Here is a 15,952-nt window from a genome sequence, read left to right as displayed (position 1 = left end):
CAAATTTCCCAGTGGCATCCCCTTTGTGTGGCTGTAATGCCTCCTAAAAAAAATCCAGGCCTTTTGCGGCCAGTTGCCGTTGTGCCCTTGGCCTGAATATAATAATTATAATTCCCTTCTCCCGGTTGTGTGTTCCGAAGCACCTCTCACTCACATGGCTCTCTCAGATATCTCAATTCCTATTAGCCAATGCCCATCACCTGATTGGGTCTTTCTCACAGGCTACAAGTGAAGACAGACACATCGGGGATGCAACTGAGCGCGTCCTTATCAAATTCTGAGGTGCATATTGAAGATGTTGAATGAACTGTCCACATTTACTTTTCGTCAGCCAACAAGATGAGCAGGCCTAACGAACAGCGAATGCACTAGCATATGTCAATCAACTATCCCCCATAGTGCAAAAGTTGACCTATTCTATTCTGTGCGGGAAATAAATATTCCAAGCATAGATCCCAAAGAATACAACCACTAGCATCAAAAAACTTTAAAAATAAATAAGGCTAACGCAACAAATCCGAACGTTTAGCTTCGCTACACTCGCAATAACATCTGCTAAACACGTGTATGTGACCAATACAATTTGATTTGATTTCAAATGTTGATAAACTATCAGGCAATTTCTTCACTTATAAGCACAGCAATGTACACACGGCAGTAGGCTATAAGCGCGAATGTTTCTAAATGGAATTAATTAGTGGGAAAATACCATTCTCAAAAGTGACCACAAATGTGATTATGCATGTAATGCTTTTATTATAAAAGTGAATTTTTACAGTGAAAATTATCTACCCCAAATTTGAAACTCATGCACTGTGTACTGTATGAATGCCAGTTAGGCTCTACACCCATTGTAAAGCGCATTAATGTGCTTGATTTTAACAAGTTATTTGGCCACTTTAGTTATGATACAAACCTTATCAAAATATGTAGACCTATGGGCTAGGCTACATGAGGTGTGCAACTATGATTAGAAAAAGTTGCCCAAAAGAGGCACGTGCTGCTTTTTGCCTTACTGCACACAAGCTGGGCATCATTCACAAGTGGTAATATATCATTCACAAGTGATAGGCTAATATTGTCACCCATCAGACAATTATTGATTTAATTTTGTCCTTTACATATACTAAATAATATATGTGTGAAATTAGTTTTGATTTAGAATGGACCTCAATCATGCACCTGTCTCGAAACACGGGCAGGGGGAAAAAAATACACGTCATCTATGCACTTAAATAGCGAATTGAGGACGATTTCCCACTGTTAATGTTCATGCCAGCCATGCTATACTTGTGTTGTAAAGAGAAGCAATCTGCTTTCTAAATTAGGAAAGTTGAGAAATAAAGATAGTAGGCCTAGCCTATAGAACGCTGATGGGATCCTCCTCTTTTGATAGAGGCCTTTAAAACTCTGTTTTCTCACGCAATTGCAAAGCCTATATAAATGTTGCAAAAACATGAGCTTGTGCGCTCTCATGAAGTGTTTGATTACATTCTCGATTACATTTGCATTGATTAGAGGGACAATAGAGTGCTGAGTACCAGGCAGTTTGGTAGGCTACTAATGACAATCAGCAGTATCAGAACTTGGATAAGCCTAATTACCGTGACATAATATGTCACGTGGAATTTATTATTATTATTAAGTCAGTTAAGAACAAATTCTTATTTACAATAACGGCCTACCAAAAGGCAAAAGGCATCCTGCGGGGATAGGGGCTGGGATTAAAAATAAGAATAAACTAAATAAAAATATAGGACAAAACACACATCACGACAAGAGAGACAACACAACACTACATAAAAAGAGACCTAAAACGACAACATAGCATGGGAGCAACAGATGACGACACAGCATGGTAGCAAACAACATGACAACAACATGGTAGCAACACAACATGGCAGCAGCACAACATGGTAGCAGAACAAAACAGGGTACAAACATTGTTGGGCACAGACAACAGCACAAAGGGCAAGAAGGTAGAGACAACAATATGTCACGCAAAGCAGCCACAACTGTCAGTAAGAGTGTCCATGATTTAGTCTTTTAATGAAGATATTTTTGGCATGTTTGTTGCAGCTCCTTCTAGTCGATAGCTGCAGCGAACTGAAAAGACGAGCGACCCAGGGATGTTTGTGCTTTGGGGACCTTTAACAGAATGTTACTGGCAGAACGGGTGTTGTATGCGGAGGATGAGGGCTCAGTAGGTATCTCAGATACGGGGGGAGTGAGGCCTAACAGGCTGACTACACCGCTCGCGTTGCAAAATACATTTAGAAATCTATATTATATTAGTTCTATTTCTGACGCAGATTGAGTCCTGCCTCTCCCATATCCTCATTGGTTTATAGAAACAGGTACCCATGTGCCATCTCCTCATTGGTTATACCCACGTGGGTGACTGAAAGACAAACGAGGTCATTGGCGGTAATGTGGATTAATTGGCGGAGCAGAGGACCTTGTGCATTTCAGGTAAAATAACAACTCAATGTTTATATCCCAGGACAAATGAGCTAGCAACAGCAAGCTAGCTAAATAGGACAAATTAGCTAGCAAGTGCAAGCTAACTAGCTAAATTGCCATAAACTTTTAATATTTCTAGACCTGTCCCAAATTAATATAATTGGTTCAGAGTTTGTTTTGATATTTTGCGTGTCGTGATCGCGTTTGGTGTGTGGGGACAAAATATATTTATGCACGATGGCGCACGGGCGCAGCCAAATTGGGTTTCGTGCAAGAGGGTTTTATAAATAGGCATCAACCAGTGGGTCTTGCGACAGGTATACAGAGATGACCAGTTTACGGAGGAGTATAGAGTGCAGTGATGTGTCCTATAAGGAGCATTGGTGGCAAATCTGATGGCCGACTCATAAAGAACATCTAGCCGCTTGAAAGCACCCTTACCTGCCAATCTATAAATTACGTCTCCATAATCTAGCATGGGTAGGATGGTCATCTGAATCAGGGTTAGTTTGGCAGCTGGGGTGAAAGAAGAGCGATTACGATAGAGGAAACCAAGTCTAGATTTAACTTATTTGTTGAGAGAAGGACAGTATACCGTCTAGCCATACTCCCAAGTATTTGAATGTGACTACCTCAAGCTCTAAATTCTCAGAGGTAGTAATCACACCTGTGGGGAGAGGGGAATTTGTCTTACCAAACCACATGACCTTTGTTTGAGAGGTGTTCAGAACAAGACTAAGGGCAGAGAAAGCTTGTTGGACACAAAGAAAGCTTTGTTGTAGAGTGTTTAACACAAAATCCGGGAATGGGCCAGTTGAGTATAAGACTGTATCATCTGCATATAAATGGATGAGAGAGCTTCCTACTGCCTGAGCTATGTTGTTGATGTAAATTGAGAAGTGCGTGGGGCCTAGGGTCGAGCCTTGTGGTACACCCTTGGTGACAGGCAGTGGCTGAGACAGCAGAGGGTTCTGATTTTATACACTGCACTCTTTGAGAGAGGTAGTTAGCAAACAAGGTCAAAGACCCCTCAGAGACACCAATACTCCTTAGCCGGCCCACAATAATGGAATGGTCTATTTGACTGCCGTCATGACTCGTGACCGCAGGTGTGGCGGTCACCGTAATAGCCCTAAATACGGTTACATTTAATAGAAATTTGGTAACGTTCTAGGAACTTTCTCCAACTGGTTTAGCAGTGGGAATGTTCTCCAGTAGTTCAGAGAACGTTAAGAAACAACATTCTTCTGTGGGAATTTCAGTGCTTCAGCATAATGCTTCCTACAGGTTTCCTAATGATTCAATTTAAAGTCATGTTCTCACCTTTGCTCCGAGAACTTTAAAGACACAACACTCTTCTGTTGGAATTTCAGTACTTTGCATAATGTTTCCAACAGGTTTCATCATGGTTCTATTTAAGGTCATGTTCTCAAATTGTTCCAAGAACGGCAAGAAAACGTTTCATAAAAACCACAATAAAACGTTTATTAGGTTTGAAGAATGTTATTTAAAAACATACAGTATACATTCTGTTCTCAGCATCAAGACAACTCTATCCTCTAGCTTCTAAAGTGTGTTCAGATGGCTTGGCCGCACACACTAATTGCCCGTACCTGATCTTAGTAAGTTCTTGTTTCCTTTGAAATGGCATCTGTTTGGATAAATCAAATCAAACCTTACAGTGAAATGCTTACTGACAGGCTCTAACCAACAGTGCAAAAAAGGTATTAGGTGAACAATAGGTAAGTAAAGAAATAAAACAACAGTAAAAAGTCAGTGAAAAATAACAGTAGCGAGGCTATATACAGTAGCGAGGCTATAACAGTAGCGAGGCTATATACAGACACCGGTTAGTCAGGCTCATTGAGGTAGTAGGTACATGTAGATATGGTTTTAGTGACCATGCATATATGATAAACAGAGAGTAGCAGTAGCGTAAAATAGGGGTTGGCGGGTGGTGGGTGGCGGGACACAATGCAGATAGCCTGGTTAGCCAATGTGCGGGGGGGCACCGGTTGGTCGGGCCAATTGAGGTAGTATGTACATGAATGTATAGTTAAAGTGACTATGCATATATGATATACAGAGAGTAGCAGCAGTGTAAAAGAGGGGTCGGTGGGGGCACACAATGCAAATAGTCCGGGTAGCCACTTTATTACCTGTTCAGGAATCGATTTGGCTTGGGGGTAAAAACTGTTGAGAAGCCTTTTTGTCCTAGACTTGGCACTCCGGTACCGCTTGCCATGCGGTAGTAGAGAGAACAGTCTATGACTGGGGTGGCTGGGATCTTTGACAATTTTTAAGGCCTTCCTCTGAACCCGCCTGGTGTAGCGGTGGATGGCAGGCAGCTTAGCCCCAGTGATGTACTGGGCCGTACACACTACCCTCGGAGGCCAAGAAATTGCCGTACCAGGCAGTGATGCTCTTGATGTTGCAGCTGTAGAACCTTTTGAAGATCTGAGGACCCATGCCAAATCTTTTTAGTTTCCTGCCCCGTCGATGAGAATGGGGGCGTGCTCGGTCCTCCTTTTCCCGTAGTCCACAATCATCTCCTTAGCCTCTAGCGGTTTTATTAAAAGTTCTGTTAACATTATTTAATTACACTCAAATAACCTAAAATTTCCTTTGTCAGAACGTTAATAAAAAATCCCAGGAAAGCCTTCAGGGAATCATAGTAAAACATTCTCAGAACCTACCTGCAACCTAAACATCTTTGTCCCCAAAACAGGTGAAATGTTCACTTCAGTTCTCAGAATGTTATAAAAAAAATTGAGTTTTACTGGTCGGAAACATATGGCTTTGTTCGCAGAACCAATGAGAAACCTTGGAAGTTCCCACAACTTCCAAGGAATCAAATGTGCTAGCTGGGTGAATAGCACATTGGGGTGGAGGATTTCTGACCTTCACGAATACACAGATAGGCAACAGCAAGATGGTGCTTTATGTAAGTAACAGTTTATTTTATTTGAGTGCTATCCCTTTCATTCGTTATCCACTGTCACATAAACCTGAGTGAGAGCATCACTATATCTTACCCCTATCCAAAAATATGCTATACCTTGTGAAAAATGAGAGGAATGTCATTAGTTTAACACAAATGTGGAGGGAGGAGAGTATAGAGAGAGCCCCAGGTTCCCCAACTCCTCTTAAATCTGGCTACAGTTATAGAGCAGATGACCTTGGATAGCGCAGAACTTCCTCCACGTATCCTCCAACACTGCTTCCTCCTGACAAGCCACTTGCAGTTGGAAGCCCAAAGTATTTCCACATCCCAAAATGGCACACTATTCCCTACCTAGTGCACTTCTTTTGACCAGAGCCCTATTGGGAATATGTCACTAAATAGGCAATAGGGTGCCATTTGGGACACATCCTATGAGTCAGACGCTTGAAATGTGTCCCATTAACACGGTCTGTTGCTTGGTGGTGCAGTGCGGCGCAGCAGTCACTCATGTGCTCTGCTGATAACCCCAGCCCTGACCTGCTATTGCGGAGGCTTCAATCACTGACCAAAAGCCCGGCCTAGTCAGTAAACCTAGAACAAAGGATTACGTTTGATTATCTCTAAATTAGACCGCCCTGCATTCAAAATCAAAAGAAAAAAGGGAGAGAGAGACAGAGAGAAAGGGGGATGCCTAGTCAGTTGTACAACTGAATTCATTCAACTGAAATGTGTCTTCCGCATTTAATCCAACCCCTCTAAATCAGAGAGAAAGGGTGGGGGAGAGGGGCGGAGAGAGAAAGCATCATCTTGTCTTGCTAAACTGTTGACAGGGTAATCCGAACAGGAAAATGAGAAGCATTACCAACTCATATGAGAAAGAGATCTCTGGAATAACAGAGATTATGGGAGTCTGCAGGCCCTGATACAGTCTGTCAACTGAGTGAGAGACAGAAACATTGCAGAAAGTAGGGGTGTCAAGAGATCATCTCAGCTCAATCTTATTGATTCACATTAAGTCACTCGCAATCATTGAAGCAGTTATTCTCTCGCTTAAATAGAACAACAGTGCCTTCAGAAAGTATTCACACCCCTTGACTTTTCCCCCATTTTCTTGTGTTACAAAGTGGGATTAAACCAGATTTAATTTTATTTGTTTTGTCAACAACATATACAAAATACTCTGTAATGTCAAAGTAAAAGAACTTTGAACTTTTTAAAATTGCATTAATGGAAAATAAAACATGAACACATTTTGATTAGATAAGTATTCAACCCTCAGTTAATACATGTTAGAATCACCTTTAGAAGCGATAACAGCTGAGACTTTCTGGGTAAGTCTCTAAGAGTTTTGCACACCTGGATTGTGCAATATATTTGCCCCTTATTCTTTTAAAACTTCTTTCAACTCTGTCAAGTTGGTTGTTGATCACTGCTAGAGAGCCATTTTCAAGTCTTGCCACAGATTTTCAAGACGATTTAAGTCAAAACTGTAAACAGGCCACTCAGGAACATTCAATGTTGTCTTGGTAAGCAACTCCAGTGTATATTTGGCATTGTGTTTTAGGTTATTGGCTTGCTGTAAGGTGGATTCAGCAATTCAGTCTCCCAGTGTCTGTTGGAAAGCAGACTGAACCAGGTTTTCCTCTAGGATTTTGCCTGTGCTTAGCTCTATTACTTTTCTTTTGATCCTAAAAAAACTCCCTGGTTCTTCTTGATGACAAGCATACCCAGAACATGATGCAGCCACCACCATGCTTGAAAATATGAAGAGTGGTAAAATATGAAGAGTGATGTATTGTTTTGGATATAACAAAAACATAATGCTTCGTATTCAGGACGAAAAGTTAATTTCTTTGCCACATGTTTTGCAGTATTACCTTAGTGCCTTATTGCAAACAGGATGCATGATTTGAAATAGTCTTATTCTGTACAGGCTTCCTTCTTTTCACTCTGTCAATTAGGTTAGTATTGTGGAGTAACTACAATGTTGTTGATCCATCCTCAGTTTTCTCCTATCACAGCCATTTAACTCTGTGACTGGTTTAAAATCCCCACTGGCCTCATGGTGAAATCCCTGAGCGGTTTCCTTCCTCTACGGCAACTGAGTTTGGAAGGACGCCTGTATCTTTGTAGTGACTGGGTGTATTGATACACCATCCAAAGTGCAATTAATAACCTCACCATGCTCAAAGGGACATTCAATGGCAGTTTTTTTGTAATGTATTTGTATCTACTAATGATGCCCTTCTTTGCGAGGCATTTGAAAACCTCCCTGGTCTTTGTCATTGAATCTGTGCTTGAAATTCACTGTTTGACTGAGTGACCAAACAGATACAGACAGTGGGGCAAAAAAGTTTTAATTCAGCCACCAATTGTGCAAGTTCTCCCACTTAAAAAGGTGAGAAAGGCCTGTAATTTGCATCACAGGTACACTTCAACTATGACAGACAAAATGAGAAAAAAAATCCAGAAAATCAAATTGTAGGATTTTTAATGAATTTATTTGCAAATAATGTTGGAAAATAAGTATTTGGTCACCTACAAACAAGCAAGATTTCTGGCTCTCACAAACCTTACTTTTTAAGAGGCTCCTCTGTCCTCCACTCGTTACCTGTATTAATGGCACCTGTTTGAACTTGTTATCAGTATAAAAGACACCCGTCCACAACCTCAAACAGTCACACTCCAAATGCCACTATGGCCAAGACCAAAGAGCTGTCAAAGGACACCAGAAACAAAATTGTAGACCTGCACCAGGCTGGGAAGACTGAATCTGCAGCTTGGTTTTAAGAAATCAACTGTGGGAGCAATTATTAGGAAATGGAAGACATACAAGACCACTGATAATCTCCCTCAATCTGGGGCTCCACGCAAGATCTCACCCCGTGGGGTCAAAATGATCACAAGAACGGTGAGCAAAAATCCCAGAACCAGACAGAGGGTGAATGACCTGCAGAGAGCTGGGACCAAAGTAACAAAGCCTACCATCAGTAACACACTACCCCGCCAGGGACTCAAATCCTGCAGTGCCAGACGTGTCCCCCTGCTTAAGCCAGTACATGTCCAGGCCCGTCTGAAGTTTGCTAAAGAGCATTTGGATGATCCAGAAGAAGATTGGGAGAATGTCATATGGTCAGATGAAACCAAAATATCACTTTTTGGTAAAAACTCAACTCGTCGTGTTTGGAGAACAAAGAATGCTGAGTTGCATCCAAAGAACAACATACCTACTGTGAAGCATGGGGGTGGAAACATCATGCTTTGGGGATGTTTTTCTGCAAAGGGACCAGGACGACTGATCCGTGTAAAGGAAAGAATTAATGGGGCCATGTCTCGTGAGATTTTGAGTGAAAACCTCCTTCCATCAGCAAGGGCATTGAAGATGAAACGTGGCTGGGTCTTTCAGCATGACAATGATCCCAAACACACCACCCGGGCAATGAAGGAGTGGCTTCGTAAGAAGCATTTCAAGGTCCTGAAGTGGCCTAGCCAGTCTCCAGATCTCAACCCCATAGAAAATCTTTGGAGGGAGTTAAAAGTCTGTGTTGCCCAGCAACAGCCCCAAAACGTCACTGCTCTAGAGGAGATCTGCATGGAGGAATAGGCCAAAATACCAGCAACAGTGTGTGAAAACCTTGTGAAGACTTACAGAAAACATTTGACCTCTGTCATTGCCAACAAAGGGTATATAACAAAGTATTGAGATAAACTTTTGTTATTGACCAAATACTTATTTTCCACCATAATTTGCAAATAAATTAATAAAAAATCCTACAATGTGATTTTCTGGATTTTTTTTCTCATTTTGTCTGTCATAGTTTTTCCTAGCCACCGTGCTTCTACACCTGCATTGCTTGCTGTTTGGGGTTTTAGGCTGTGTTTCTGTACAGCACTTTGAGATATCAGCTGATGTACGAAGGGCTATATAAATACATTTGATTTGATTTGATAGTTGAAGTGTACCTATGATGAAAATTACAGGCCTCTCTCTTCTTTTTAAGTGGGAGAACTTGCACAATTGGTGGCTGACTAAATACTTTTTTGCCCCACTGTAATTGTATGTGTAGGGTACAGAGATGAAGTAGTCATTCAAAAATCATGTTAAACACTATTATTGCACACATAGTTAGTCCACACAACTTATTATCTGACTTGTTAAGCACATTTTTACTCCTGGAGTTATATAAACGTGCCATAATAAAGGGGTTGAATACTTACTGACTGAAGACATTTCAGCTTTGCATTTTAAATTCATTTGTAAACATTTCTAAAAAACATAATGCCACTTTGACATGATGGCCTATTGTGCGTAGATCAGTGACACGACATCTAAATTGAAATGATTTGAAATTCAGGCTGCAACGTAACAAAACGTGGAAAAGGTCAAGGGGTCTAAATGCTTTCCGAAGGCACTGTAAACTAGGCAAACCATGTGTATACAGTGTGTACTAACTAAATGTACAGTACAGTCTTCATGGACATCTGTTCCTAACAATATGTAATTAGTGGGCTGTAAACAAAGTCACCCCCCCTACCACTGAGCTCAACTCTGACTGCGGGCAGAGGGCCGAGGGCAGGGGCCAGACACACAGTGGACTGCACAGTACACCGTTTCTGTTTCAGTGTGGCTTTCAACGTGGTGTATTCTATCTCGTACATTTGTTGTATTACGCTATGTGTGTCCCAAATGACACCCTATTGCCTATTGAGTGCCCATAGGGCTCTGGTCAAAAGTAGTGCATTATATAGGGAATAGGATGCCATTTGGAACAAAAACGCTGCCGCTCTGATCTGATCTGAAGCTCCACACCCAGCTAGCACGTAACTTTCTGTAACAACATGTGTTTCTTAGAGCTGGGTGAGAGCGTGGTTGTCCTATGGCTATTTTGCATACAATCTTCCCACAACTTTCTGGGAATGTTGCAGGATGAAAAATAAAATCACTTGGCGTTCTCAGCACATTTAAGGAACTTTATTTTCTTGTTTTTTCTGTACTTCAGCAGAACGTTTCCTAAAAGTTCAAACATGGTTACATTTAAATGACATATTGGCAATGCTCCAGGAACGTCCTCCAACTGGTTTGACATTAGGAATGTTCTCAAATAGTTCAGAGACCGTTAAGAAACAACGTTCTTCTGTGTGAATTTCAGAACTTCACCATAACGTTTCCTACAGGTTTCCTCGTGGTTCTATTTAAAGTCGTGTTCTCATTGTTCCGAGAGCGTTAAGAAAACGTTCCACAAAAACCACAAGAAAACTTGAGTAAAGTTCAGAGAACATTCTAAGAATGTTATTTAAAAACATATACATTCTGTTGTCAGCATCAACAAAACTCTCCATCTTGTTAAGTTTGTTTAGGTGTGTTAGCTGAGCCCACTAATTGGCCACACCCGATCTTAATAAGTGCATGTTTCCTTTGAAAAGGGGTCTGTTTCTAATAGACAAAAATTTGAGATTTTTGATTTGTATGAATTTAAAAAACATGGCATGCTAGCTCAATCCTGGTGATGCAGTGGACTAATTCCATGGAGAGAGAACAGAATATCATTGGTTTGAATCTCACTGATGCTGTGCCACAATAAAAAATAAATGTGTTTTCAATGACTAATGCTTAAGCAAATGAATTTCCATGTGTCCTATCTTTGCTTGGAGTTTAAAACAGCTAACCCAAACTAAGCAAGCAGTGATATTAAAAGTCTTACATGCTCTTAGAATGTTAATGAATTACCTTCAAATGACCTATCATTTCTGTTCTCAAAACGTTAATTAAACCTCCCAGGAAAACTTTCAGGGAACCATAGTAAAACCTTCTCAGAACCTCCCTGCAACCTAAAAATGTATGTTCCCAGAACAGGCAACATTTTTTTAAAAACGTATGAATTCATTCCCAGATTGTAACGATCGTTGTCCTCCTCGGATGAGGAATAGGAAGGATCGGACCAAAACGCAGCGTGGTAAGTGTCCATTTTAATAAAATATAACTGAATACAAAATAACCAAAGTGAAACAATGACACTCAAAACAGTTCTGTATTGTGAAACACAGACCATGAAAACAACTACCCACAACCCATAGTGGGAAAACAGGCGGCCTAAGTATGGTTCTCAATCAGAGACAACGACAGACAGCTGTCCCTGATTGAGAACCATACCCGGCCAAAAACACAGCAATACAAAAACATAGAAAAAAAGAACATAGAACGCCCACCCTAGTAATTTTGGCCTAACCAAAATAGAGAATAAAAAGCCCCTCTATGGCCAGGGAGTGACACAGATTCAATGGGAAACCAAAAACGTACTTTCCCACAACTTCCAAGGAACCAAATGTGCTAGCTGGGCAGACACACAGGTTGAAGGAGTTCTATTTCTCAGATGAAACTAGAGACACAAATTGTCTCTCTTCGTTTTGTGTTGAAATGAATGTGTGCAGTGCAGCGAGACAGGGTTCAATACCTTCTCAGAGGAGAGGGAGAAAGGTTGGTTTACGGAACAAATCAGAACATGAAAGCACACGTCGGATACGGAAGCAGATCGGATTGAAATGAAAGAGAAGGAAAAAGAAAAAGAGAGAGGCATGCATACTGTAGCTGCTGATAGCAGTCGGTGCTGTCAGACAGATAAGGGTGTTCATTAAACCACTCCAAGTAAACATCATTGACATGATATGAATATCAATGAACTACCCTGATGTGGATCCCTTGAGTAAATGTAAATAAACTAGGGCACTGTGAGTATACACTGAGCATATGAACTAACTAAATGCATGCTACTCTCTCCATGGATGCGTCCCAAGTGGCACTCTATTCTTTATAGAGTACACTACTTTTGGCCATTACCCTATGGGGCCCTCGTCAAAACTAGTGAACTTAACCGGTAATAGGGTTCAGTTTGGGTCCTATAAATGAGCTCCACTCTGACTGTGGGCAGTTGGACTCACTGGACTGCACACTACCCTGTTTCTGTTTCCGTCTCTCCAGTGTGGCTTTCACTGTGGTGTATTCTGTCTAGTACATTGTTCTATTACTCGAGTTGCTTCCCAAATGACAGCCATTTCAATACCCTCTCAGGGAAAGAGAGAAAGGTAGGTTGGTTTACGGAACAAATCAGAACAGCAGAAAACACGTCGGAAGCACAATAGACACTGAAGCAGATCGGATTGAAATGAAAACTGGCCGACAGTCGCGCTTGTCTTTTCTTCATTTTATATTGAATAGGCCCTATTCAAGGAATGATAAATTCGATCACACTAATTTCACTGGCTGTGCCTGTGAAGTACTTTCTGGCATGTGTTCTCTAATAAACACACTTCATACTTTAATGACTGGATGTGCGTCCCTAAATGGCATTCTATTCCCTATATAGTCCACTACTTTTGACCAGAGCCTCATGGGCCGTGGTCAAAAGTAGAACGGTATAAAGGGAATAGGATGTCATTTGCGACGCACATTGGATGATGAATAGTAGAGACTGGCCTCATTGAGGGGGGAGTGGACTCGTTATCACAGTGAAAAAGAGGTAGGGAGAGGAGGAGATATGAGAGGAGTGGTGAGAGGTATTCACCCAAAATGAGCCATACTGCAAGAGGAGGAAGGTGTGAGAGACGATGTGTGATTATGAATCTCCCTGACTTGACAAAGAAAGCTGATACACACACACACCCTACCACGCGCACACACACACACACACACACACACACACACACACACAAACACACAAACACACACACACACAGCATTGCTTTTTTAGGCTATTGAATCATTGGTAACATTTTCTAAGATTATGCCTAGTAATTATTCCTTAAGTTTGTGAGGTAAGTGAGGCTTGAGTCAACACCGCCCCAGTGTCCCTGGTGGACTGCTTATACATTGTTTGGCTTGGCTGATCAGAGGTCAGTTCTTGATTTGTATCCCAGACTTGGCTCGGTGCTGTTGCTGGAATTAGAGCTGACTCCAACGGACCTCGTCTAGTTTGTTCTCCAGTGATTGTACATTCTCCACTGGAACAGAGAGTAGAGGTGGTTTATTCACTCGCTAGTTTCATCAGGCTGTCCCCACGTTGGCCTCCATATCGTAATTTCATCAGGAAGCCCCCACATCAGCCTCTACATCGTAGTTTATCAGGCTGTCCCCACGTCGGCCTCTATATCGTAGTTTCATCAGGGTGCCCCCACGTTGGCCTCTATATCATAGTTTCATCAGGGTGCCCCCACGTCGGCCTCTATATTGTAGTTTCATCAGGCTGTCCCCATGTTGGGCTCTATATCGTAGTTTCATCAGGCTGTCCCCACGTTGGCCTCTATATCGTAGTTTAATCACGCTGTCCACACGTCAGCCTCTATATCGTAGTTTCATCAGGCTGTCCCCACGTTGGCCTCTATATCGTAGTTTTATCAGGGTGCCCCCACGTCGGTCTCTATATCGGAGTTTCATAATGCTGTCCCCACGTTGGCCTCTATATCGTAGTTTATCAGGGTTCCCCCACGTCGCCCTCTATATCGGAGTTTCATCAGGCTGTCCCCACGTTGGCCTCTATATCGTAGTTTTATCAGGGTGCCCCCACGTCGGTCTCTATATCGGAGTTTCATAATGCTGTCCCCACGTTGGCCTCTATATCGTAGTTTATCAGGGTTCCCCCACGTCGCCCTCTATATCGGAGTTTCATAATGCTGTCCCCACATTGGCCTCTATATCGTAGTTTATCAGGGTTCCCCCACGTCGCCCTCTATATCGGAGTTTCATCAGGCTGTCCCCACGTTGGCCTCTATATCGTAGTTTTATCAGGGTTCCCCCACGTCGCCCTCTATATCGGAGTTTCATAATGCTGTCCCCACGTTGGCCTCTATATCGTAGTTTATCAGGGTTCCCCCACGTCGCCCTCTATATCGGAGTTTCATAATGCTGCCCCCAAGTCGCCCTCTATATCGTCGTCTTTTCCTCTTCCGAGTGTCGAGTAGAATTCTTCATCCAAATCGAGATTAGTGATCGCTGTTCTAGGTCCAGAGGCTCTTTGCCGTCATAGGAAACAATGGTGGAAACATTATGTACAAAAAAAAGTTACGATTAGTGCAAAAAAAACACACAAAATAGCAGAATTGGTCAGGAGCCCGTAAAACGGCCGCTATACTGTACATGCCAGCGCCATTCTGTATAGGCCCTGGTCAAAAAAAGTGCACTAAATAGGGAATAGGGTGCCATTTGGGACACACTCCCAGACTGCAGCTCATCCCTTGGCCAACGCAAGGGATACTAACTGTCCTCCTGAGCACGTTCCAGATGAGAAATATTAGAGTAACAATTCTGCTCATGAAAAGTCATTCCCCTTAATTGTTGAAAAACTCCTCTTTCTTCACGCTGCTCGTTTGAAATATGGACTCCTTTTTCAAACCCGGAGTCAACACAGAGCCATATGAGTTATGAGATGTAAATTCATATTTTGCTGCAGCATCAGGGCAAGGAACTGTGTTCTCTAAAATGGGCTCAACCAAAACAATAAATGACTCATGTTCTACAGAGCAGATTGACACCGTGACCTACTAACCTCATACTGTTAATAAACTAGTGTGCCATAAAGCATTTCTATAGGCTGCATCTAAGTCCTTACAACTCCCACAGCCTTGACAAGTGACTGAAGAGGCGGTGCACCAACATATGAATCAAGATGCAGCATTTCTTTTACACTGTGTCGTCATGTTCAATTTGCTATTTACAATTCAGTTAGTGATGTACAGTAGGAGGCCGAACACTGGCCATCTTACTGTTTCCTGTTGGACGGATGGCCTGTGTGGGTTTGCCAGGGGATGTGAGCGGCGTGGAGCTGCGTTTGTAACGGTGCTAAAGTTGTCTAGCAACTGTCAAATGTGCGGCGCAACAGAGCCAGTTACAACTGAAGTATCTGATGATGAATAGATTAGAGAATAAGCTATTTGTTTTTTTAAACACAGTGGCCACAGCCTATCACCTACTGTAGGTAAGCCCTTGTTTAATAGCCTACGACATGATGCTGAAATGTTACGACATTCTACTTCAAAACCAAATGGTACATAGTCACAAAAGTATTTGTTAAATGAAAAAAAGAAATGGGAAATAAAGAAATGGAGAGCCATTCCCCCCCCCCCCCTCCCCGTGAGCACTGAGCCATTTTTTTTGCAGAGCCAGAACGGTGTGCAAAGACCAATCCGAGATCGATGAGTGGAATTTCCAACCGCTCAAATACTCTGGCGTGTGCACGTGTATATAAACACGATGCTAGTTACCTGTTGGACGTCCTGTTGGAACACACAGAGCTGTAGCCTCTGGTGCAGGCGGACCTTGCGGTGCTGCCAGATGCTCTCCAGGCGTCTCTGATGGTGCAGGACCTCGTGGACCACGTCCAGGATACAGTGGACCGCCTTGGAGTAGTTGGCTGTGGCCGTCAGAGACTCCGAGTTCCCCGGGCTCAATGGTCTCTGGAGGACATCCAGCAGTGCCTTGCCATCCTGACTGACCTTTTGACAGAGAGGGATGTGATATTTATTTATTATTATTATGTATTTTTTTTACCTTTATTT

General features: G+C 42.3%; 1 protein-coding gene across 4 annotated transcripts in view; it reads right to left on the bottom strand.

Moving 5' to 3' along the window:
* kalrna (kalirin RhoGEF kinase a) overlaps window positions 1-15,952 on the bottom strand; it is a 284,612-nt gene that overhangs the window by 133,630 nt on the left and 135,030 nt on the right. For all 4 annotated transcript variants that reach the window (XR_005038797.1, XM_036958909.1, XM_036958910.1 and 1 more), the window contains exon 9: window positions 15,659-15,889. Coding sequence is in view for 3 of the 4 variants with exons in the window: in XM_036958909.1 (XP_036814804.1) it covers window positions 15,659-15,889 (231 nt within the window). In the remaining variant the exon portion in view is untranslated. The remainder of the gene's footprint in view (window positions 1-15,658; window positions 15,890-15,952) is intronic.

The sequence above is a fragment of the Oncorhynchus mykiss genome, chromosome 22, assembly GCF_013265735.2.
Source record: "Oncorhynchus mykiss isolate Arlee chromosome 22, USDA_OmykA_1.1, whole genome shotgun sequence".
NCBI classification, from domain to species: domain Eukaryota; kingdom Metazoa; phylum Chordata; class Actinopteri; order Salmoniformes; family Salmonidae; genus Oncorhynchus; species Oncorhynchus mykiss.
The sequence above is the reverse complement of the archived record's forward strand: the minus strand, read 5'-3'. Positions and strand labels throughout refer to the sequence as shown.